The following is a 26,398-nucleotide window of genomic DNA, read 5'->3' as shown; positions in this document are numbered from 1 at the left end:
GGGTAAAAAAAAAAAGCTTCGAGGGCGGTGCGGGGGGGGAATGTTAAGCGAGTGCCAGCAGCGGGCTGAGGAGAGGCGGCCGGGGGCGCTGAGGCGGCGGCAGGGGCAGGGCGGGAGAGGGGCCTGCGGGGCCTCACACGGCGGGAGGCCGGGGCTGCGGCGGGGAGGGGGGGGTGTGAGGGACAGCAAGGGGGTCCGGAGGAGACCGGGGTGCTGAGAAGCACAGCGGGCGGCTGCGAGCAGAGAGCGGCTGGTGGGGGCAGTTCGGAGGAGAGGAGCCGGTGTGGGGCTGCCAGGGCTGAAGAAGAGGGGGCGGGAAGGGCTGCTGTGGCGGAATGAGGAGGAGGAGGGCATGGGTCCAGGAGAGCGAGGCGTGAGGGTGCTGCAGGGAGGGTGTAGGAAAAGCTGTCGGGGGTGGGTGTTAGGCGTCTCGGGACGGAGGGGAGGTGGTGGGGCATGCCACGGAGGGAGGAAGGCGGGTGCGGGGTGAGGGACGGGCGGGTGCTCACCTCTGTCCTCCAGCCCCTCGCTGAACTGTCCGCTCTCCCCGATCCGCAGCTGCTCCTGCTGCTCCCGGGGGGGCACCGGCGGGCTGGCCCCGGGGGGCTGCACGATGGCGGGGTCCGGAGTGGTGTCCAGGGGGGCAGCGGACGGCTCCATTTCTTGCGGGGCGGCGGGAAACGGCTGGCGACTGTGGCAGCGAAGCGAGGAGCGAGCGGAGCATCCAGCCCGGGTGCGAGCCCGGGGAGAGGAGGAGACTCTGGCTCAGAGCATCAGGGAGACGGGAGCAGGCAGCAAACAAACTCCTCCGGCTGCTCCCCGCCAGCCGCCCCCCGCGGCCGCCTCATCACTAACCTCGCCGGCGGCGGAGTAGGGGGGGCAGGTGGGAGAGCGGTGCCGCCCCCCCGCGCTGCCCTTCCCCTCCCCGCCCCGGGGAGCACCTCCGGCGGCGGGAGCGGAGCCCGGCTCCGCAGCGGGGCGGGGGCGGGCGCCGGGGCCGGGCGGCAGCTCGCCCCCGTGCGGAGCGGCGTGTGAGGGGAGCGCTGGGGGCAGGAGAGGTGGCGGGAAGGGCTGTGGTGAGTCGCCGCCGGGGGCTCCTCGCCTTCGAGAGCCGGCAGGCACCTGCGAAAGGTGCGGCAGGACCTTGGGCTGAAGGTACGTCCTCGGGGCCGGCCGAGGAAGAGGGAGACCTGTCAGCCTCCCCTCGCCATGGCGGGCTCTGCCTTCCTCCTCCTCCTCCTCCTCCTGCTGCCGACTCTCGGGGACAAGGGTTGTCCGGTGGCTGTCCAAACCCGGAGCCTTTGCACAGCAGAGCGAGAGGCAAACGCCTCTCGCCGCTCCCGACGAGGGCTGCGGGTGCTGGCCTTGTGGTGCAAGGCCTCGTCCGCCTCGCCTCCCCTCACGCAGGTAAAGACCCTTTCCTGGGGGATTTGCTCATTCTCCCTCTGCCGTGGCCCTTTTTCAGGATCAGAGGCGAATCGCCACAGATACGCACCTCTCGGACCCCCCAGCGCTGACCTTTTGTTACGCCGACAGTTGGTTTTACCAATATTAGCCTAAAAACTGCCCTAGAACGTACAGCAGTCTCATGCCAAAGCATGGGATTAGAGCTGGAGACTTGCTGGCGTTCAGGGCCATTCTCGGGTCACTCACCCGCCGTTCCTAGGGCTGCAGAAGAACGTAGGGAAAAAACTAAAACCTTAGGAGAACAGAAACGTTAAAAAAAAAAAAAAAAAGGAAAATTTTACTGATAGATCTGTGCAGCCTGAGCTGCTTGCTTCTTCTCCACTGGTTTCTAATGACTAGATAGAGCGGTGCAAGTAAACAAAAGCATTTTCTGTGCTACCATGGTCTCTCAGTTGCATGCTTACTAGCATGCAGATAAATTTTGAAACTGCATTGTGTTTTGATTTGAGTCTAGGAAAATATCAGAAGACAATTAGACATTGCAGCCCGGGTCCTCAGCTGATATGTATGGATATAATACCCATTTAAGTTATATGAAGATCAGGTTGCATTTCTCTTTGGGCAAATTAGCAAATTTGGCGAGTATAGAAAGGCCAGTAGGAAATTAATATTTATGCTAGCATAGGGATATGATTTTATAAACTGTCAGAATCTTGCTGATGTCAGCCTTAAAAAAAGTTTTGCAGTAGTTTAGTAATACCTACTTGGCAATGGTTAGTGAAACGTTACTACCATAATATCTTAATTTTAAAAAATGCCTCTTAATGCTGTATGCTAACCTTCAAAATCTTTTCAGATGTATTTTAAAGCATTAATTATTTGAAAAAAAGTAAATATAAGTAAATGTTAAGGTAAGTGACATAAAATATTGTTTTAGAAACTGATTGGCATTCTGGCAGCCCTGTGGAATGGAGATGGCCGTTGTGGCGTGAGGGATTGGTGTTTGCTTTTTACCTAATCTTATGATTTCTTTGTGTATAATCTACCGTACCTACTACATGAAATGTTGAAGTCTTCATGCCTCTCACCTAAATTTCATCTTCATCCTTAGCTATCCTACCCTGCTTTGTGATCCCAGAGCTCTCACTCTTCTAGTTGGATCAGCATTAATATGAACATATGCAATGCTGAAAGTATTTTCCCTTATGTAATGGATACTAAATTACAAAGTGGCTATTTGATGTTAATGTCAAAAGAGGTTCTGGGGTGCAGAAGCTAACACAAGTGAGTTCTTCTGAGGAAAGTGTTGCTTTTGGGGGTTGGGCTGAGTTGGGAGGGATTGGAAACGAGTAACTCCATAAAACAAATACTGTTATCTTCTTTACAGGCTGTTTATTAAGTTCTGATGACCTTGAACCTGTGAGATATGAGACAAGATCTGTATGTGTATACATGTGAGAGAGAAATGAAAAGTAGAAAAGACTTACCTTTTGTTACTTGCCATAAATAATAGATTGTCATATGTCTCTATCACTTAAAATGTGTTTGTAAAGTGAGAATCCTTAAAGGAGTAGAACCAGTTTTGTAACCTGGTCAGAGACAAGGGATTGGGGCCAAATCAGGTTTCAGGACCTGGCAGGGATACAGAAACCTTTGGTGAGTGAGTTTGGGGAGACACTCTCCCATGCAGAGTGCATCCACTACAAGCCACGAAGAGTCCCTTGAAATTGCTGCAACGGATATAACGGTCCCTAATGCAATTATTGCAGGATCCTTCCTCTTCTAGGGAGGTAAGTCCATATCTGATCCGTTCCAGTAGGAACTTTCTTATTCCTTGCATAAATGAAAAATTGACTAGTGACTCCCATTGGACACTACCTCCTTTCTGTAAGTCTGTCTAAGCTATTTTGGTGTTCTTATAACTTCCAGAAATCAACCCAACAGCAAAGTGCCTGGAGATTCCTAATTCCATTTCTTTAAAAGGAGGTGAAAGGAGTAGGTTTCCAAATGATTTGGAGAAAAACAGGAACTAGGAACACCAACCCACGAGTTTTAAAATTTAATATGTTCCTTTTTTTTTTTTTCAGTTGTTCTCAATTGCTGTTCTTACATAAAATTGTGTCTGGCAGGGGCTGCAGCTGTCTCTGTATAAATGCTATAGTGTTCAGGGTATAGCAAAGAATATGAGGCTTGCAAAGAGTATTACAGTTTCTTTTAAATGACTCTCTTCAGTGCTTCCAAACATGTCCTCATGTGAGAAGGGATATATTCTGCATTTAGCAAATACAAATTCAAAACATTAAGCGGATCCACAATGAAGAGCCTTTCAGATCAGACCATTATTTATATAAGCTAGCTACTAAGAAGCAGAAAGAACATATCATAGCAGCTGGAAGCTGCTTTCCAGCATTGCCTCTTATTTCTCATGACACCTCTTTCACCCAAAATATATTCCACTGGATAAAGATGTAGGGCTAGGGCTTTAAAGACATGGATCCTATTTTCCAGCCCTGTTGGACTTCTTGTTTAAGAAGCCTGTGGGCAAAGTCAATGAAGAGAAAAAGGCCTGACCCTAATAGTTATATTATTATATGATTTTATTTCTTGGCCCCTCAACCCTCCCTTTGTTGGATATGAATAAGGAGAAGCTACAATCAATTTAAAAAAAAAAAAAAAAAAAAAAGCACCACATCTCTGGATTCAATTTAAATAGACTGATGCCATCCTGTATTATATATAGCTACTGCAAGATTAATACACACTTGCAGAACTTTGTTCCCAGCTAGAACTGCCTGTAATTTCCATAATATTTAGACTTCCAGAGAAAGGTGATTCCAAACAAGATGGAGGTCTCTTGTGCCATCCAGAGCAGCCAGCAGCAATGAAGAGAACTTCTCATGTTTTTCTTCATCTGGATTGTCTGTGGTCTGGTTTTGCTGTGGTTATTTGTGGTGGTTCTTTTCTTTATTTCTTTCTGCCCTTCCTCCTTCCTTCTATTGAATAAATGAAAAATATCAGTCAGATTTGAGATTCTTCCTCCAGGCCCACCCTAACTCTCAGCAATGTCAGAGAAAGAGTTTCAATTATATTTGGTGAAAATTGGATTAGGTCCATCATTTTATTCTTTTCTAAGGTAGGCATTTTCCTGAGGGAATAAGCGATCTCTTGCCAGTAGGTTGGCCTGGTTTTCTAAGTTACAGTCCCTTTGTTTCACTGAAACATTATTTCCATGCTACCATCAGCACCCATTATGTGATGACAAAGAGTAGCATGGTGCAAAAAGGCAGAAAGAATGTGGTGCTATTGCATCATGTAGAGTCAAAGTAGAACCAATGGGTGACAATGGCAAAACAGGTCCTGGTCCATCAGTGAGATAGTAGTCACTATATGAATGCACAATATTTCTTATTCCTCTTCAGTCTATGTGGAGCTGAAATAAATCTGTTTTCATTGTAAGCAAGTTTGGATATGTTAACACTCTATGTTCGTTTGTCGTTCCAAAAATGAGAGCTGCATCTATTCCGGACTTCTTGGTTTTCCTTTTCTTTTTAGCACTACTGACTGGAATGTTTTCACTCAAATTAGCAGAACACAATGGTGCGTCCAGAGGCTCCTGAGAAGGAACTTTGCTTGATTTCATTGATGTTAACTTGTCAGTGTTCCATATTGACCATCATCTTAAGCGCAGCACTTAAATTAAGAGCACTATTGGCATATTTGGAAGGAGTTGGTCAGCTGGCCCAGTGGTTATTTTTTAGTATGTTTAAAGGCATAAGAGTCAGATAATGATACTGTCACTGTTCACTATTTTGTTTGCAGGGTTGTGTTTCATACACATACTAAACACAAAACTGCCTTTATCTGGCAACAAAATACTATATTTGTCACTGGCATTGTATTGCAGTATCAGGGAGTGCTAGTGTAAGCCAGGATGGTTTATTAGTTTGGTCTGTTGACGTCTCATGCCTGACATTCAAACAAAAATGCTCACTTCTTACTTTCATCAGTATGCCTTTCGTGGAATAACAGCAGGAGGTAATGGCATCCCTGTTCAGTTTTATGGGAGACACATCTGAAACAAAACCAAGTACCAATCCAATTCTAAATGGACAGGCAGACATCGGTCCTGTAAAGGTCATCACTATAGATCATCTTCAGTGTTACTCCTCTAGGACCAAAGTCTGAGAGTAATTTACCCTGATATTCCTAAAGGCAACACCTTTGAGTAAGTGTTTATGCCGTTTAAATGCTCTGATAGTTTGCATGACAGCTACCATTTTGTGCCTGTTGTGTGGATGGGATGGAAAGATACTTCATATCATTCTTTGCCATTTAGACACGTCCTCTGCTGAAATGAATAGATTAAATAAGTCTCGTTAGTGATGAAAACCTCTAGATTCTGTATTTCACAGCCTTTTTTCATGAACCTAATCTTTTCTTTTAATAGTCCCTTGATCATCTTGTGCAATATTTGCTACCATAGTTTTCTTTTACAAACAAATACAAATTAGGCTACATTTTGTAGGATGTTTTTTAATTTTTTTTTGTTTGCTGGCTTACTTGATGGCACGTAGGCAGAGGCAGATATATATTTTGCTGTTGTTTTGTAGGTCACCTGTAGTCCCACAGTGTGTTCAGTGGTCAACAAGATGAGAAATTCTACACTAGGTTCCTTTAACTTGGTCTAGATACCTCTCAGCCTAGTATTAGTCACTCTATTTTTTTAATTTGAAATAAAACAATAATTATGATGTTAGTACAACAATGCTACATTAATTTTTAAACTGCAGAGCATGCTTAAATTATTATCCAATGTATGTAGGTCCTTTACTGTTTTTCTCTTGCACTGGGTTAGATGGAGTTTAAATTGAAATCATCTCTCTTCTTGGCATTTTTAGACTGAATATTAACGTGGGTCAAAAATAATCAGAATGTTATTTTGAAAAAAATATGATAATTCAGTATCTTTTCCTTCAGGCTATGAAAAAGTGCCTATAATATTATTCCCAGAGAATACAGCATGCGGTGACCTTGGTAAGTAATTGATGACACCTCACATAAGCACCTACTCTTCCTCTATATGATGTTGTTGCAGGATCATATTTGCAAAAAATGCCAAAGCTAGCAAGAGCTACAGGCATTAATAAATTCCATTGTGGCAACAAAGGAGGAATAAAAACATAGGATGCAAAATATGTCATCTTAAAGTGATCAGAGGATCTTGAAAAAGCTTCTTCACAGTGAGCATTTTCCACCTTGAAACTATTTAAAAAGCTGTTTTTAATTTGAGTTAAAATTGCTATGTAAATATAGGAAACCAAAGGTTTACCCACAAAAACTGAACTTACTATTTTGTTCAGAGAAATATTATGCAGTCTTGCAAGATTACATGCCTCTGTTCCAAACAATGTTATTTCTTTGTATCATTGAAGACATTTTGTTTCCAGTTTTTATGTTACTGAGTAAAACTGACTTATTTGACAGTGGCTTTATTTCATTGGTAATATTCACAAGTATTGAAGAGAGATGGAAGGGAAAAGGAATTTAATTTTAAAGAGGTAGCAACCTGTTACTTAAGTAATAATCTTCCTCTTTTTTCTTTTTTTTTTTTTTCCGCTTTCCATTCTCTCTTCCCAGGCTATGTGGAGAGATCTTTCTTCTTCCAATGAGGCTCTAACCATAGTCTAATAGATGACATGAGTATAAGTAGCTGAGATTTCATTTATGCATCAAAGAAAAGAAAAAAAGAAAGCTAGGAAATTCCTAGGAAGCAAAAGTCAATATAGTTTTCTAATAAACTTATCCAATGACTTATAATTACTTGATGATAATTCCTATCCAAAAGCATCTTAACGACTAGACACTTCCATCGTATTTGTGTAACTTCATGTTTTCTCCCATTATCTTTTAAAAAATTAAACACAAATTTCCATTAAGTTTATATGATTAACCGGGACATGAAGTAAACTACAGAAATCACAAAACATTCTTTTTATTATACACAGGTTGAGTCACTTTTCCTATTGCCAAGCCAATGCCCATTCTTCCTGATGTGCCTGTCTACCAAGGCCTTTTCCCACCATGTCAGACCTAAGCTTTGTTAAGAAGGCTGTGTCCAAAGGCAGACATATGTTTGTTTCCTAGTCAGGTTAGACTTAACGCATTTGTGAAATATTTATAGTTTATAAATTTAACTCTATGCATTAAAAAAAAATTAACAGTCATAATCCCTACCTTGATGGTAAGGATTTAATGAGAAAAGAGACTAATTGCATTTACTTACGGGATTTGCCTGTGTCAGAAAAGAAATGTAATAGGTTTTATGGGGAATAGTGCCCAACTCGTCTATTTTCTCTTCCGGTATTTTAAAATCTAATTTGTGATTTGGGTTAATATCTTATTCCTTGGCAATTAGTGTCATCAGTAAAAGACTAAATTCTTCTTTCTTTTTTTTTCTTGCTGTATTTTTATCTTTTATCAAAAGACCATGCGTAAGTATTTGAGGGGATGACCCTTCTACTAATCTACAGCAATAATATTTATATTGCTTATACTCTACTAGTAAGTACGTACTCCACAGGTCACTTTTGCTGTGAGTTGTTTGATAAAATGTATGATATGATAATATTTATGTGTTGTTTTGAATAACTAATCCACATTGTTTAGTGAGTTGGAAAAGAATATCTTATCCTTTTCTTATGCCAAGTGAATTGTAACTAGGGTTCTGCACATTCCCAATTGAGTATGTAGCTAGGATGATTATAGAAAGTGTTTCAAAAAAGAATGATAGCCACAGCCAAAATGAATACTTTACAAAATATGTTCTTCATAACCAGGAAACTATACTCATTTCATTGTGTGCCAGTTTGGTTCTTTTTTTTTACATCTGCTCAAGCAGATGTTTGACACTTTAAATCATTTAACTCTTCTATGTTTTGATGGACATCAAATTCCCAAGTAGCTAGTGGAATCTGTTACCCACTTAATGTTTTTTGTCTGTTTAGTTTCCCGTGTCCTGGCATGCAATTAGACTTTGAATAGTTAATTTTAATGGGAGATGCTGTAGATAAAATGATTACATTCTTCAGATACTAATTTTTGGAAGAGGCAAAAATAACGTCAACTACATATACACCAGTTTTAATAGGTTTCTGCATCCTTTATTCTCATGATATATTCATTGTTTCTCGTCCTCTTAGGTAAAAATTTCAGTGGGCCATGGGAAAAATAGGAGACAGTGACAATCCCTTTTGTAATTTTAAGGGAGTGAAACACATAATTCATGGCATTCTTGTAAGAAGAAATGGGAGCCGTTTTTTTGTGGTATTCAAACCCAAAAGTTTCTACTCTCTTGCACCCAAGCCTTTCTCCATATGCAGCAGTAGCAAAAGCAAAGGATCTCCATTTGATCTAGCGTGATGAAATACACTGTGAATATTGACATTTATCTATCCATAGTGAATACTGTCTGATCTGAATTTATATAAAATGGATAGGGTAGTTGGTTAATAAGCCTACTAAAACATTTATGTTACATTTAGCAGTGATTCGGAGTTGCACGTGGCTATTAGCATTTGCTAATTTTACAAGGAAGAGGAGCATCTTTAAGAAATTGAAGTGGCACTTTTCTCTGTAGAATGAAGAGTGTTAAACACACTTCACCTATGAGTGTCTTTTTAAGCAACCAGTAAAATTCAAATTTAAAGGCAATTGAAGGTTGGAGTTCAAAATGTCAGTGAAATTTTGAACCTCTGCTGCAACAAAATTGTCCTGTAACCAAAAAGGAAGAGGGAGATGTCAGTCATACATTTTAATCAGATTATGATAAGATTCAATTTCTGCCTCTTTCAAATTTTCTCTAAAGCTGTTGATGGTGCCTAAAAGCAATCAAGGGACAGGCAGTCATATAGTACTGCAGACAGCTTCCTCTCCACCATCAAGACTACATATATTTTCAGTATTGGAGTGCAGGGATGCTTCAATAGCCACAGAAGTTTCACTTAATTTTCACATCATTTTATTAGAAAATGTATATTTTAAGAGGTTTTCTTTTACTGATAAAAGTTTACATACTTGGATTCATTTTACTTTATCCATTGACTATCACAGTTGTCACTGGACTATACAAATTAGGTATAGTTGTACTTACAAATTTAAGCAAACCGAGGCAAGATCTGTAAAGAGAAGTAATATGCTTCATTAAACCAACTGGTGTAATTAATTTCCAACTATTATGCTCAGAAAGTGTAGCTAGGTGTACAGTCTTCATGACTTCAAGAAGGATTTGTGTGTCTAGAAGTGCCTGGTTTTTTCATTCGTTGTTTTAATTAAAAAAATATCCATAGACGTTGTCTTATCTTTGTACCAAAGTGTCTTCATTTCACATGTCTGGGTTTTGTCATATTTAGGATCTCCATGTATAATTTGTTAGCAGGAGATGCATCATAAAATGACTTTTCAGGTTGCATCAACTATGAGCCATATTTAGGCCAGATAGGACCTTTTTGCATCACAAGGAAAATAATTTCTTTCTATAAAGTTTGAAATTCTGCAGCAGTCAGCTCACAGAAGGAAAAAAGGCATGAGCACTCAACTTTGTTTTTTATTTCAGTTCCCAGAATCACCTCAGTTTCACTTTAGTAAGTTCTACAAATGTAATTCTTCATTTGAGACTCGCCTCGTTGCTTACAAAGAAGCATTTAGTTGCTGTCTTGATAATGCTATCTACCAGCACTGTATCTTGCCCTGCTGGTTAGTGAATCATGGATTGGGCTGGCAAGCTGAATTTAGTAAGCAGTTAACCATGGCAGTATGCTGTAAGTACAGGAAATACGGACTTGGCTGTAGGGCAGTACTGCTCAGGAATGCATTTGCCTGGGGTCCATGCTCAGTGTATGAGGCTTGACAGTTCTGCCTGGCACTGCAGGTGGATGTATGATTTTCATCACTCATGATGGTCATTATCAGTTGATGATTTGAGCTGCTAGAACTGATGTAGCTGATGTCAGAGCTTGGTTATGGGTTTTGGTAGTTCAAGTCTGGAATTGTAATAGAGTGTCTGTGCCTTGTCCACATCTGTACTCCATGCCATCCATGTCAGCAGCTGTTCAGATGAAGGTGAGATCAAGATGCAAGGGGGTAAGGTGACGCGTTTTTTTAATTAGCTGAACTTTTAACAAGTAGGCTAATATTATAGCACAGACACGTGAAAAAGATAAAAGCCTCACTCTGTCTGTTCCAGCCCAAAAATACTCTTGCAGACCTGCTACACATTTCCTGTGCAAGAGGAGCACAGTTACTGCTCTAGGAGCAGCCAGAAGCACTTCTTACATTAGGCAATACTTGTCAGAGGTTATTAGTGCTTGAGTATAGTTGTTACTTAGTTATAAAATAGATCTGGGTTTTTCCTTCTTGGCTCTTAACTTACACTTCCCCAGCTTTGCTGTGCATCAGCACTATCTTCGTTATTTACCTGAGCATTGCATGGAGACTGAGAATTTGGACGCACACAGTCAGTTCATGCCCATAAGATACATTTTTTCCATTATTCTTCTGTCCAAAATCTGTTTTACTTCTTCAATAGAATAGCTTGTTCTTCTTCCCTTTTCAAAACTGAAGAGGAAAAATAAGCAACATTGTAAGAATGGATAGCCTGGGTCAATAGTCAAACTATGTCTTGAGAGGTTCAGATAGGCCATTAGGAAAATATTCTTCAGTATGATGTTAGTGCAGCACTAGAAGAGGTTTCTGAGATAGGTGGTGGAATCTTCTTCCCCCTTGGAGGATTTCTAAATTCAGCTAGCAAAAAAAGCCACAGGTAACCACAGCTGACCTGGTATAGTGGTGCTTGTAGTCCTTCTCAGAGAAGAGAGTTGAACTAAATGATCTCCATAGGGTCCTTCAGGTCCACACTTGTATGATTCAACCAATATAAATATCGGGGGGGGGGGGGGTATGTAACTGTAAAGTTTTACCTAGTAAATGATAAAATAAGTAATATCAAAATAGGTTGACACAAAAGGTGCAGAGGTTTAGAGACAGTGCTATTTCAGGCCTAAGAGCAGGTTAATTGACCAATAAAGGGCAAGTGCTATGTTTTTATGAAGGATAAAATTCTCATTACTTCCTTCTCTTGGATTGTTCCTTTCCTGTTGATTTTAGAAGGGCTATTAATGGAGTATTTTACTTATCTGATAATCTTTCTAAGCCCCTGTTCTACTCTAATCTTTTTATGACAAGCCTATTTCCTTTACCTTATATAACTTTGATTTCTAGACTCTTTTTTTCACTGTTTCCTTTTCTATCTATTGGCATAGAAAAGTGACCTCATAGTTATAAAGATGAAGATCATTAATTCTGAAACTCTTTGGAATTACAGGTTGTTCTGGCTGATGTATCAATAAACTTCTTTGAATTGTCTCCTTTATTAGCTTGAAGTGTATGTCATTCTGTTGACAAAAAAATTCAATCTCTAAATAAAATTTAATTAGGAAAGAAAATCAAGAGCTTTCCAAGGTCTGTTTCACATCCTACAATCATTATAAATACAAGTTCACTGAGATTGTTTTGTGTATCTTAACTGTGAGGATAAATATCTTTGGAAGATACTTAAATTTTGTGAAGATCTTGTTTCATGGAGGTTTTGAAAGTTAAGTTATAGTTCTTTTGCTTTAAACTTAATTCAGTATTAAAACTGTGAAGTGATTACAACACTAATTAAATTCATATTGCATGGGTTATCTACAGAGTTGTTGCATCTATACTTGTTGATTTTTCCACTAGATGGCGTTATGCATTAACGGCATGTTAATTTATGAGTTTATAATTGCACACGCTAAAGATTAAAAAATAAATTATCTGTTGTGCTTGCTCTTATTCTATGCAAGAGTGAAAGGACTGTGGCTTAAAAATCACTTGACCTACTTCTACCTGACAGTAACCCAATCCATCCTTAATGCATCAAATATGGATTTACTCAAAGCAATAAAGTCAGCCAGCCATGGCAACAATATCTGATCCTGTGTGCAGTGCGCCTTTTAGAAGGAAAACTCTTCCAACCTTTTCTGCATTTAATGTTTAAAGAGCGACTTCAGTGCTGCAAATTGCTTCCTTTCTGGCTCCATGGCTTCAACTGAAGTGATAGGAAGTGTCCTAAGTAAAGCTGCAATGCTGAAGATTGCTTTTAAATAAAGAGGCCCATATGAGCATTTTTTTATTTAGTAGTTAATTCAGGATAGATTATCAGTATAATTTATCACTGCAGTTTTAAATATAGATACGCTGTTGTTTCCTCCACCCAGCTTAAATGAACTATTAGCGATCCCTTACAAAATTATGTGGTGCTCAAGAGTGAGGTTTCTAGAATCATAGAATGGTTTGGGTTGGAAGGGACCTTAAAGATCATCTAGTTCCAAGCCCCCTGCCATGGGCAGGGACACCTTCCACTAGAGCAGGTTGCTCAAAGCCCCATCCAACCTGGCCTTGAACACTGCCAGGTGTTCAGCAAAGGTGTAATACCTTCAAGAGAACTGACCAGTAATCCCAAGATTTGTCGTGACTAGATGAGGAGAAATTGACAGTCCCAGCAGCAAGGAGGCAATGGCAAGGATTTGGTATGAGAAGCAAAGAAGCAGGACTAGTGGTTTTGGGGGTGAAGAGGGAGGAAATGAAACCGGTGCAGATAGCAAAGCCAGAGGTGGAAGAAAAGAGGAACCACGGAGTGAGAAGAATGGGGTGACAGGAAGGCCCAAATCTTTCATGCCAAGCTTGCTGATTTTTTTATGCATGCTAGTGTGTGTAGGTACATGGGTATTAATTTTAAATCTGTATTCTGGAGGAAGAGAAGAGTGGTCCTTTGTTTTAACCTTGTCTTCCAGAACTAGAGATAGTATTCACAAAAGAGGGCTCATCAAATTGCTGAACAGATACATGTTATCTAGGGTACACTTCCCTGCATTCCATATTCTGAGCTGGCTTTTTCCTTGATTCTTTATGTGGAATGTAAGAGGCTCCAGGCTGGAAATGGGTAATCTAATATAATAACATTCAACTGTAAGAAGGAGTATAGAATACAAGCTGGACAAATCAGATCACTTAGCCTGGGCCAATAATGGAACAGTATCCAAGGCCAAGAAAACACATAAATACTAGCTTAGTATTAAACAGGTCTTTTAAATTCTCATGGTGGTTGAACACATAATAGAAAAATTGTTAAGCTTGCACTTAAGGTTGTTTCTGAGTTGGGCTTTTGTGAAGAGGACATACCAATGCCACTTGTAAAAACTTAGCAAAAAACATTGCCATAAATTCAGGCCGTTAAACTATTTCTGTTTTCTATTTAAAACTTTATTTTACTTATGCTACCTCCTGAGCTTTAATAAACTATAATTTTAATTGTCCTATGCAGTGCATGGCTGTAGATAATGCAATATGACATAGAAGTGTTTATGGTTTGTATTTGCCTGTGATGGTCAATATGATTCAACTCTTTTGTAACACTGATATAAAAAAATATGTCATGATACCTGCCTTCTACCACTAAGCTATTAAGCATTTTGGAAGCCTACATCAGTAGGGGGGGTGGCAGGAAATTTTGGACAGGCATCATCCATCTTTTTCCTAACACTAATCTCTCCTTTCTTAATCCCCCAGCTCATGTTGCAGAGGCCAGACTCTGCTCGCAGGTACATTGCTGTATGATGGAGACTGTAACACAACATAATGCTGGTGGTAATGTCTGTCACCTCCTGTCACACTGAGGTATGGGACCATTTACTTATTCCAACCAATTCAAGCTTGTGCTCTGTTCTTGCAAGATCTTGCGTTTACCTGGGGGCTATGCTATTCTCTAGGTTTTTGCTATGAACAGAGGGAGGCACCACAAACTAGAGAGGAGGGGTGCATATGTTTGGAGTTGCAGTAGTATCCTGCAATAGTATCTATACTTCTAGTCAGTGACCAACAGCCAGGCTGTGGAGGGAAGAGAATGCAGGAGCAAATAATTCACAACTGGCTCGGTAGGGGATCCTGTTTCATTCCTGGCAGCACAGGTCTTGATAAACTCGTGATTCCACTGGACCTAACTATAGGCATCCAGACATTGATGTCTGAACATTATTTTTTCTGGTTCCCAAAGGTCAAAACATACTTACAGTGTACATAGCTTTTGTGTTAGGAAAAAAAGAACAACCTGCCCCCACCCCAACAAACCAATAAAAGAATTAAATATGAAGTCTCCATGGGAACATAGCAGAGGGTCCATCTTGCTGTGGTGGCCCTCCTTTGCTATTTCCTGAAAGAGGCAGCACGCACAAAGTATAGTAATACAGGTAAGAAACAAATTCTGAGGTTTTGAGTGAACTACAGAGAACCACATAAAACAGACTAATTTAAGAAGTCATTTAACTATATTTCAGTTATATTGTTGAAGTGCCTGCAAACTGCGCCTACAAACTGCAAGTATGGGTTAGTTCCACTGAATTAGAGCAACTGGTTTGCTTTTGTCACTTGAGATTAAGAGACTGAATGTAGGTTTTAGTTTGTTAGTAATATTAGAAATTAATTATTGTTAATGTATTATTGGTTAATTTTTATAAGCACATGTATTTTGTTACTAGGATCCAAAACTTGAGAGCTTTACAAATGATATCAAATCTTATTACTAAGTAGCAGATTTTCGTATGAAAAAGGTTAGTGACAAGGACTTCTTTTATTATTTGGTAAGTGGTGAGCATTTGCTGAAAATCAACATACGAATCCTAGTATTTGAAGTGTGTATTCTACATTGTGATCCAAATGGTAGCACTTCAAGCCCCGAGGAGATTTTAATATATCCAGTTTTTTAGGAACATACAGCGGAGATGAGCAAGTGTGTTAGAAAAATAGATATTTGGAAGCATGTATTTTCTTCTGTTCCTAAAAATGCTGCATCACTAGAGACAAAGGAATTTTAGAAGACCCGTTCACCAACCAGCAGATTGTATGAATAAAACATTCATTACAGATCCACCGTACTTAGCAGCAGTTCAACCCAGTTGTACTTTGACATTGCAGCGTCAGCTACAAATTCAAACAGCACAAGCTTGCGTCACTTACCGCAGGCAAAATCCATTTCAGTCAATAAGAAATAAGTGCTCTATATTGCAATCACTGCTTGGTGCTCCACTTAATGCACTACAAATTGCAGCCTGTAGTATTCACAGTGAACTGCCCAAATATTATTAACAAATTCATGATTTATAATGTAGTTCTCTTTTTTGAGGCACCATACTGACATGGGCAATCAGACATAATCCAAAACCAGCATTCTAAACTGCCCTTGCATTTAATTACTGAATTCTGGGCAAAGTTTACCTGTAATTCCTCATTTAAATTCATCTGTCTTCCCAGTGGCTCAAAACTACTTTTTGAACCATTGCTTGATATATATCTTCTGAAATGACTGGGTTTCCTGGTGACTTCAGCGGGCTTTCTGTTGGGTTCAAAATGGTTAATTATAATGAGTACTTCAAAAACACCTGCAATATTTTTAGATCATAAAAAAGTTAACATGGAATATTAGGTTGAGATGAGTAGCAATGTCCTGAAGGCGAAAATACATCTGATTTAGGAAGTGGCTTTGTTTATGAGCTTCACACTCAGAAGTGAACACAGATGTTTTGATGTATCTGCAGTATAGTCCTGGCTGTAGCCGTGACCAAGAAAGTGCAAATTTCTTAATCTTTTTCAGCAAATAAAGAAAAAAAAAAAATCAAGCAAATTAGTAAAGCACACTTAAACATAGCCAGGAAGTCATGGATCTTTTCTAGTAATTGTGAAGAAGGTTGTTCATCCTGAGAGGATGTTGTTAAATTCCAAAAGTTGGAATTAAAAAATAAAAAGACAGTACCTGCTTTTTCCCAAGAGGAAAACTGAGTATGATAGTTGAGAAAAGAATTCAAGTTGCAATGTTAGTTCTACATACATCAGCAGTTGCATTGGATTAAGTCTTTTGTCTGGATTTTGTATGGCACAAATTGTAAATCAAAGTGCACCTTACAGGCTTCTCAGTGAAAAGAAGTTTGTTTTTTAAAATGGATAACATGATTGTTTACCTGTGACCATAGTATAAATTTACTGAATCATTTTTGAAAACACACACTTTAAGACTGTAACTTGGTGGAGCTTTTATGCTTCCTAGAGTATATGGAACCAAAATGACTCCTCAGTGGAGTCCCTGAGTTAGCAGTCTGGACTCACTCCACAGTGCTTTCAGTATAAATTGTGAAACCACTCTTTCTGTGCTCTCTTTGTGTGCATATAATAGTTAGTAGAGCTTGTTGCATGTAAATATAAGCAGGACTGAGGTGAACACTCAGGTATGAATGCAGCTATTAGCATGTGCTTAACTTAGTAGTGCTACCAATTCTAGTGGTCCTACTGTGTTTTAAAGTTAAGCTTGAATTTAAATATTTATTGGTGAACATGAATCAAAGCATATGTTTCCATTTAGAATAGAACACTCCCCAGGAAAGGCAGACTGTAGGTATCTTATTGGGGAAACAAAAAATCTTTATTAAAAGCCATGGTAAAAATGTTAATGAGTAGCCTTCTAAAGGAGAAAAGCCAATACAACAGGTAATATTCTTTCCTATTCCACTTGTGGAACTCACAGGCTAAAATAAAATTATCAGAGCTGGGTGACTGAATTCAATCATGGTGTAAGCCCACCAAATTGAGTTTTCTAGTCAGTGATGGATTTGGCTTTGGGATAATAGTTATTTGTAAGAGTAACCAGGATCTGCAGAACTTTTCTTTTAGCTGAAGCATTATTTCTAGAGGTGTTCTGTGTTATTAATACACAGTTTTATGTTGCTTTACATGGTTGGTTTACTAAAGTAATCCTAGTCCTAGCCACTGTCATGCTAGGACTTGAAATAAGTGGGCACATCAACCATGTATGTAACTATGCTTTTTTACCTGCTATGTAAATGTCTTACTGCATATTTCTAACTTATTTGTTAGTCAAGAGTAGATTGAAATGCATAAAGCATTTTGAAAGATTACTGATTTGATTTTGTATTTTGGAATAGAGCTTTCATTTGGGGACCAAGTTGTTATTTGTACCGGGATTTTATTTTTAAGACTTACAGTGTAAAAAAAAAAAAGGATATTCATCTATTGACATTCATCTGATGAGTTGAGAGCTACATCTAGTAATGATGGGGCGCAACTTTCAGACAGAAGGTTAGTGATAGATTGGATATTAGGAAAAATTTCTTCACTAAAAGGGTTATCAAGCATTGGAACAGGCTGCCCAGGGAAGTGGTTAAGTCACCATCCCTGAACATATTTAAAAGATGTGTAGATGTGGTGTTTAGGGACATGGTTTATTGATGGGCTTGGCAGCGTTAGGTTTACGGCTGGACTCGATGATCTTAAAGGTCCTTTCCAACATCACTTTAGCTGAAGAGTAAAGAAATGATCAGATAATTTGCAAAGAAATTACGTACCAATTTTGCTGTCTGGTTAACACATTAGTCAAAATTTTGCAGTTTGGATATCACTTTTCAATCAAATTGCTAGGGAACTTGTTTTACCTAGTAATACTTTTTTTGTGTTGAACAGTTACTCATTAAGTTACCTTAACACTATGAACTGCTAATAGGATATTCTTTAAACCTTTACTAAATAACAGTTCTGAGTCTGTGGAGCAGCAGTATGGCCTCTTCTGTGTTACAGAAATGCAGTCTGACCTGTAGCATCACCTTCTGATTTAACTGTAAATTCGCTTTCGACCAGACAACACAGCAATGCTTCCAGCAGTATTCATATTAGATTTGCTTGAAGTAATGCTAACCATCACGTAATCCTCCATAGTGCTAGTCTTCACTCAGGGACAACACCAGTGGGAGAGTATGAGTATCATGACTATCTCCTTATAGTCCCCCAGCAACAGACGGTATTTTTTCCAACTGACAGGATTTTCTGTGAGATGTTTGCATTAAGGTGGTAATCAGTAGGCCAAAAGTTTGCTTTGACTGCTGATACGGCTTCTGTGGAAGAAGTGGAATGAGTGAAAGGTTCAATATTTGGATCTTTCTTAATTCCTGTGATAATCTGACCTGTATTCTCACTCAAGTCTATAATTTTAATATCTTGTGGATTTCAAAAGAAACAATTTTGAGGCATAAATCCAATCTTGGAATTAATGTATGTGGAGAAATAAATCCTGGTACTTAAAAGATAGAAAAATATTTGTATCCAAACTCAGCAGGTGAAAGCAGGCTCCAGAAATCATCTGTGGAGGCATTCCTCTGCCAAGCGCCATCCTCCAGATGAATGAGTAAATGCAGCTGCAGTACTAAACCCTAAACATTTACATCATAAACATCTGCATAGTTGGAAAGGTCTTTGCTTTGGCGCTCACTGCTGTAATTTACAAATATCAATATTCCTGCCTCTCAGAAACTCAGTAAATGCATCAGTCTAAAGCCATGGCCAACCACTTGGCCAACACTGACTGGGAGCCAGGGTTTCATCTTAGTCCCTTGCAGAAGATCTCTTTGGTGACAGGGATTCACAGCTACTCAGAAATGATGGAACATAAAACTTCATGCTCAAGCAGACCTTGAGGACCCAGGAAGAAGCCTGTTTCATTAGCCCAGTGCTAGGACCACAGAGGAGGCATAAGCACATTTCTGCAGTGTTCTAGAGGCAGGTGTAGGAATTTGTTGAAGCAGCTGAACAAATTCAGATACTAGGTTTTTCTCTTGGTTCCTTGGCTTCCTTTCTGAAGCAGTAAAAGCTCTGAGAAGACAATTCTTATCCCCAGAATTCAGATACCCCCCAAACAGTGGCACAGAGAGGCCTCTGCAAGGAAAGCTGGGGATTCGAGTATCTAGCACAGGGAAAAAAGTTGTTAAGACAGCATTTGGCAACAGTTACTACTTATTTATTTATTTTAGACACCAACCTTCCAAATAATTGCAACAATCTCAAATGTTACCATGGGGTATTAACTTGAAAATTATGACTTTTTAATATCAGTATCTGTAGGCTCCATTCCATCTGTTTTTTCTGGCCCACATTTATGCTACTGATGTCTGTCTGGTTGCTCCTGCTGCATAAGAGTGACGCTTGGCCTGATATGTGCTTAAATAGAGTCTTTTTTATTTGTTTGTGTCTACACATGGAAAAAAAAATTCTATTTTACTTGTACTCACACTTTGGAAAATTTCTATCTAATTATCATTTTTGATAGAACATTTCTATGCAAGATAAATGCATGGTAATTGTAAATTGCAGAATTTAAATTGTAGTATATTAGGAGAATAATTATTTTATTTAAAAGATAGCCATATATTTTCTTTGGTTTAGAATACTAGATGAGTTTCAGCAATATAATATTTTCTAGAAACCTGAAAATAAACGAGGATTTGTTACAGCTTAACTTGCACAGCAGAGAACACGGTAATGGTCAGGAATTTGGCATAGGACACGTTGTTTGCTTTCACCACTGTGTGATTCATCAGAACTCTTGCTAGGCTAGTAGTCACAAAGCAGTGCAGTGTGCTGCCAAGGGCGTCAGCAATCTTGGCCACCTTGACACTATAAATTTTAGTGACACAACTGTGGTGGCTATGGCAGATCTAAAAGAGAGACCACCTGATGAGCATCATCCTGAGCTTGTACAGCCATGAAGCTTCACTATGCAAATTTAATAGCTGAGATCTTGGAAGCGTCAGAGATGCATCAGTACAGCATCACATCTGAGCTAAAAAGCCCAGCTTCTCTGCAAGGCTAAACTGACTCAGATACAGACTAGCATCAGCTCTGACGTTTGTCTAAACAGAGGCTCTTTCAGTTGTTTGTTTCTCCAAAGACTTTTGAATAACAACATGAAAAATCTACTCTACTTGTCTTCAGTATTTAATGATGAATATACTTGCACTGCTGCCATCTTGAGCTGATATAGTTGGCTCTAGATTGGAGATATGTGTACCTTATCTATTGCATTCTGTAAATGTGTCTAAATGAAACACAGACATTGCAATCCAGCTAGCTGTCCAAGCCATCAGGAGTTTAGACAGTCACACTGGAGTGTTTGGTACATGGCATTTAAGCACAGGGAATCATAATGCCACCGACTCTCTGGGATACATCTTTGTTAAGGACTTTACTGATGTAACTGTACCTGGACAGTTGTCCTCCTGGTGTAGCTATGCTAGGTACACTAATGTCTTCCTATCAAAAATAGCATTGACTGTAAAGCACTTGAGATCAATGTATGGAAAGTGCTACATGGGAACTGCATAATGTTATTCCTCATTAGAAGGGAAACCATAACCATTGTTATTATTCCCCGTAGAAGGGAAAGCATATCACTTCCACTAAAGTCTGTGTTCTCTGGAGTCCCAGCAGAGGATTAAGTTCTGTGATTAGGCTAATTTAATAGGAGATGTTTAATTATTTGGTACCAAACAAAAAATAGGATTACCGACTTTTGCATCCTTTCCAAATGTGACATTTCCAAGCAGGTCTGTAATGGCAGTCTCAAAGGACCAGTGCAGTCCCAAGCACAGCCAAAGGACAACCTGTTGCTAAGCAACCAATACAAGTGCGCTGCTCAACATTTTATTTCATTTGGAAAGGGACGTATTCTTTAAGTACTTCATCTTAGCTACTGAGCACAAAGAGTTTTCCATGTGCTTTTTGAGAGCTGTGCATATGTGTAAAATAGCCAATTTGCACAAACAAATGTGCAATTTAAAGAGCAGGTGCCAGAGAAGAACATGCAAAACTGAAGGTCTGAAAAACTGGCACAAATATTTTAGCCCTTTCTAACATCAGCACTCTGAGTTTGCCTCTTTGTTTCTGTGTTCATCCTACTTGAAAATGGGCTGCCTTGATAGCATGTATGTGCCAGAGCTGTCTGCAGAGTTCACCGATGTTTGTTGATGCACCCTCTTTTGAAGAATGCTTTGTCATGGTTTTCCCACTGATACAAGGAAATACTTTCTCCCTGATAAACAAAGGCCAGAACTAGACCCTGACTTTCCAGCGTGAAGACTCTAAATCTCAGATTCTGTAATTGTTTCAGAAAAGCAGCTAAATAGCTTTGGAAAAGAGCATTTATTGCTCTACATCTAGCACCACTTTCACTTTACTCCTTGTCCCTATAGTGAAATAAAACCCTATAGTTCTGCTAGACTTGTGTCTGTGTATCCGAAATCGGCCCTGGCCTGAATAGTCTTTAGCTAAATTGTCCTGAAGGAGTTGTTCATCTTGTTTCCCAGTCTAAAACCACACAAATAGAAAGAAGGCAATGCACAAAAAAAATATGGGAAGTTGGTCAAAATCAAGAATGCAGTTTGGTTTCTAATGGCCATAATAAATGCATGTTGTATTGCATTTGATCTTAAAGACACATATGCCATGCATAAGTGTACTGAGGCAGGTGGGGCATGCCATCTTAATGTATGGAGGAGGCTACTTTTGGCTGGGAAGAAGGCTGTATGCATTTTAGTTCTCCCTAGCAGATGTAGCAAGTACATTCATTGACTGATCTCTTTTTTTTTTTCTGACTAGCTTTGTGGTCTCATCCAAATGCTCTAGGATGTAAATTATTTGTGAGCAGCCCAAGAATGGCTACAGTTCAGGTCTTATATGGGCCCACAAATGGTAAAATATAACTTTCTGTTGCCCCAGACAGTGTGCACGTGAAAGTTTCCATCTGGTCACGACCTCCTGCCTGGCAGATAGCACAGTGAATTTAAGCTCAGCTCTGCCTGTGTAGGGCCATCTAACACAGCTGTAGGTTTTCCTGGCTGCTGTCAGCAATTCCTGCACCTCTGTGTCACTTTCCAAAAATTCACAACCAGGTGGAGACAGATAGCAATGGCCATGCTAAAAACCATCGTGTTGCACTAGGACACGAACTCAGCATAGAGACTGAGAGGCGTAAGTCGCTCACTGTTACGAGGCAGATTGTCCAAAACGTCAGTGAAGGTGTCCTGTTTTTCAAACACACGCACTCAGAGTACGTAGGGTGCCTGGGTAACTGAAGATGCTTTTGTTTGTAGCCACTGATGATCTTTCTGCTGATGATCCAATGGATCATATCGGATATAGACAGATGTCTTACTGTCCCTTTGATCAAGTGAAATGGATACAAATTTTGCCTTTGACTGGTATGGTTTCCAGATGATGTGTTTTGTTAAATGAAATGCAGTGTGGGAGTACTGCGCTGTTTGCAAGCTAAGCTGTGTCTTGCGAGCAGCACCTAACAACTACATCTTTTTTTAGAGCTGAGAAAAGTAAAGCACAGTGTTGAAGAAATGCTGCTGATGCCTGCATGGTAGCCTGCAGCTATGGTGACTCAAGAGAAGAAACTAGGTGTCTTAGACTATTCGGATACACAAACCTCTTCCTGGCCCTCTCCTTCGCTAGTACCTCTGCTTTCTGTTCTTAAATAGGGAACTGTCTTCCTGACATCTCTTTATTGAAAGACTCACCTTAACTCTTTGTCTTGTGTCTATAGATTCATAGGATTCACGCCACAGAGTTCCCACAGCTGAATCAATACTTCTTTCTTATCTCTGCTGTTGTATATGCAAGAACATTGCTTGCCAGCAGGCTAACACTATAGTGCTAGATCATATAATGTAGCTGTCACATTTAGGAGCAAGAGAGCAAATTTGCTGCTTAACCTGGCAGCCTGGTCATGAAGAGATTGGTTTTGATTTTTAGATGGAAATAATTGCTATTTTCAATCCCATGCATTTGATCTGTTAAAGTGAGTTGTTGGCTGTCCTGCTTTATTTAGGGAATACTCTCCCAAAGCTGCTGCTTCCTATTTCTTTTGGACATTCAGTCTTCAGCGATCTCACATTGCAGAGAAGCACACTATCAAGAAAGCAACCTACCCTGTCACAAGGAGTTGACTTGAAGAATAACTCTCAGAAGGTTAACTGACCAAATCAAAAGCAGACTTGCTTAATCAGTGAACAAGCAGGGAAATACAAGAATCCATTTTTTTTTTTATCAAGTCCACACAAAATAACAAAGAAAAAGGATGAAACAAAATCAGCCACTTGGTTTTCAAGTTGCTTGATTTCAAGTTGCAAGGTTCACAACAGCATTTAGTTTTGAAAAAATCAGCATTTTTCACTAGAAACAAATAAACCAAGAAATGGTTAACCAGCTTTTGCAAGAAGACGCCATGTGAGTAGCATACATTGAAATAAAACTGTAGAGGAAATAAATTACAGAGAAAAATACAGCACAAATAAAAGGCAGGGGTATCTTGAGGAAAGAAGTGTAATACTAAATTGGGTAAAGGGCAAAACACGAGAAGTAGTTTCACAGAAAATCTGAGCTAGCTCCAGTTAAATTTAACTTTGGATGCAGGAATTGTTTGCCATATTAGCTGGTGAACTCCAGAAGCATTAATTACTAAGGTAATCTGAGCCATTCTCCTGCCAGATCTTGAGCCAGCTTGAGAGGCTGTAAGCACCAGTATGCAGTAGCATGTGTAAATATCCTGAGTGAACCAATAATCAGAAGGGGGAAATAAAGCGCAGAGCGTAGATTCGGCTACAATTCAATATTTCTGTGGGTTTTTTATGTAACTTTAAAGAAAATGCAAGGGAAGGAAAAGAGGATAGATGAGGAGGTATGATGATCTACCAAGGGTATATTATATGCTCCCTACAAATTATTTCAGAATCTAAGAGGGAGAAAGAAGGAAATTCAAGTCAGCATGTTTAATACATTTATTCTAATTCAATTTTATTGAATTACTTTCAACTGTAAACAAGCTTGCATTTTAGATTCTATGTAAAATTAATCCCTTCATAGTACCAATATAAACATACATTTACCCTTTGCCCTCAGTCAACTGTAGTTTATGCATTAACAAGGACTTTCTGCTAGAAGCCTTTGTTCTTTCGGAGAGCCACTCCTCTGGGATTAGGCTCCCCAACTGGCCACTGTACCGAGCTCTCCTGATAAGACAGCAGGTGGATCTGAACTGCAGCCAAAGTTAATAACCTGCTGAACCAGAGACGGGAAGGATAGTAGCAATTACACAGAAAACATTTTCATTGAAGGAGTATTTCTCCTTTGATACTTCGAAAATGAAAATTGATATTCATAGCCACATTCTACCTAAGGAATGGCCTGACCTAAAAAAGGTAATAAAAGTTTAGATATTCAGTGCCTTATGTTAGCAGCAACCATTTCTACTAATGTAATTTTTGAAAGAACAACGAATGAAGGCTTCTGTTATAAATATCTCTAGGGTTTTGACTAATTTTTTTTTTTTCAGATATAAGATATTTTTATTGGATTACTTTGCAAAGCAAGAGTCCCCGTAAGAAAGGGATGGAAAACTGGGGTCTGTTGCCCACTCTTTATTTAGTCTGAAGCAATTCGTATCTTTTAGCTTGTTTTTTTTGTAAGACCTAAAATTGTCAAATGATGAGGTGTAAATTCCACTTTCTTGATAAAAGCAGAGCTGTCAGGTTCCCAATGGTACTCACTTTTTAAATAAGAGAAATACGCAAATATTAGACAAGATTAATGTTACTTAAGACAAAAGTCATTCATATATGATACCCACAGGTATGAAGGTCATTAACTTCACTAGGGCTGGGGTCACTCTAAGTACAGTTAACTGATGATGATGATCATTTTACTAATATCTGTTATTTTTTCAGTTACTGGAAAGAATTAGCGTATTGTATTAAAAATACAAAATCTCAGTTGTCAGAACACTGAAGCGATAAGTCAACTTGTCTAAACTTTTAATCTTTGTATGGTATTATTATTATTATTATTATTCAATTACATAAATTTATTCTTGTCAGTAATAATTTTCATGATCATGTGAAAAGTATTTGAGAATGGAAGGTGTCATTTAGGTTTTCATGTAATAAATCTAATCCTTTTTAGATTATCAAAATCCATGTAGTCATCTCATTCTGAATTAGGTTTTAGAGTTATTGCCTAAATAATTAAAATCACAATTCAGTATAGAGATGTCTGATCACTTTTTGACTCATAAGGGATCACATCTCCAATGCTACAAAGGGTACTGGAAAAGATCACATGAAACTATATTTATATATAGTTTATACACACATATATTAAAAAATTATTTGCAATTAAAAATTGCATTCAAATTTTCCGTATAGCTGTTTTTTATAACTCTTTAATGTTTCCATTCATGATAAAAAATCAGAGTAAAAAAGTGAACACCTGTGTTTTTGCTTCTTTCCTTATTGTAATTCTGTGTTGGTCGTAGTTTGAATGAACATTCACTGTGTCTGACAGTAGTATGAAACCATTTGATTTCATTGTGCCTGTCTTTGACAACAGAAGAATACTATTATTTCAGCCATGCTCTTAGGCATCTGACACACTAACTGAAACTCTGCTTTACACTCTTGAGGTTGATGATGGCAAATTCTCACGTCAGTGTTTCATATGTATTAGCTCTGTGTTTCTGTGACTTTAAACATGACAATCCAGTATCAGTTCAATATTAGCCAGAAAGCAGCTGGAAAATGTAAACAGCATATTAAAAAAAGTCACGAGAAAATGTGGCATTAAGAACATACATAGGATTATTTCTTCATTAGTAGTGAAAAATAACATCATTATGCATAAAACCTCCTGGAAAGGAATGTTTGTTTCCTCATTTACCTAGAAAGGTCTTTTTAAACATCTATTTGGACTTCCTATTTGTAATAATAAGAGCTCCTCAATGAAAAAGACATATACCTGCCACTTTTTGTTTCCTCTGTTCTAAAGACTGAGCGATTCAATGGTTTATTAATGGGCCCAGAATAGAAAACAACTCTCAGAATTCCCTCGAGTCCTCTGAAAATTCAAGCCATTAACATAGTTCTCTGCATCTCATACATGGAAAACCAATGACGCAATCCTAACATGCACACGGTGCTAAACTTTTCTTCCTTTTTGCAAGCCTTATAAATACTGAGCCTTG

At 39.2% G+C, this 26,398-nt stretch overlaps 2 protein-coding genes across 9 annotated transcripts in view; one reads left to right on the top strand and one right to left on the bottom strand.

Annotated features, from left to right (window-relative positions):
- Window positions 1-1,325, bottom strand: part of TMEM163 (transmembrane protein 163) — a 105,664-nt gene extending 104,339 nt beyond the window's left edge. The window contains exon 1 of one of the 2 annotated variants that reach the window (XM_069780840.1): window positions 510-1,325. In XM_069780840.1, the coding sequence (XP_069636941.1) occupies window positions 510-660 (151 nt within the window). In that variant the 5' untranslated portion in view covers window positions 661-1,325. The remainder of the gene's footprint in view (window positions 1-509) is intronic. The other variant, XM_069780838.1, reaches the window with a different exon arrangement.
- ACMSD (aminocarboxymuconate semialdehyde decarboxylase) overlaps window positions 1,043-26,398 on the top strand; it is a 47,572-nt gene continuing 22,216 nt past the window's right edge. For 2 of the 7 annotated variants that reach the window (XM_069780830.1, XM_069780827.1), the window contains exons 1-2: window positions 1,043-1,155; window positions 14,059-14,166. In XM_069780830.1, the coding sequence (XP_069636931.1) occupies window positions 14,128-14,166 (39 nt within the window). In that variant the 5' untranslated portion in view covers window positions 1,043-1,155; window positions 14,059-14,127. Of the gene's footprint in view, window positions 1,156-6,384; window positions 6,442-14,058; window positions 14,167-24,357; window positions 24,582-26,398 lie in introns of those variants that run through there. The other 5 variants (XM_069780826.1, XM_069780834.1, XM_069780828.1 and 2 more) reach the window with 5 other exon arrangements.

This window comes from Haliaeetus albicilla, chromosome 4, assembly GCF_947461875.1.
Source record: "Haliaeetus albicilla chromosome 4, bHalAlb1.1, whole genome shotgun sequence".
Classification (NCBI taxonomy): Eukaryota; Metazoa; Chordata; class Aves; order Accipitriformes; family Accipitridae; genus Haliaeetus; species Haliaeetus albicilla.
This window is presented reverse-complemented; position numbering and strand designations above follow the sequence as displayed.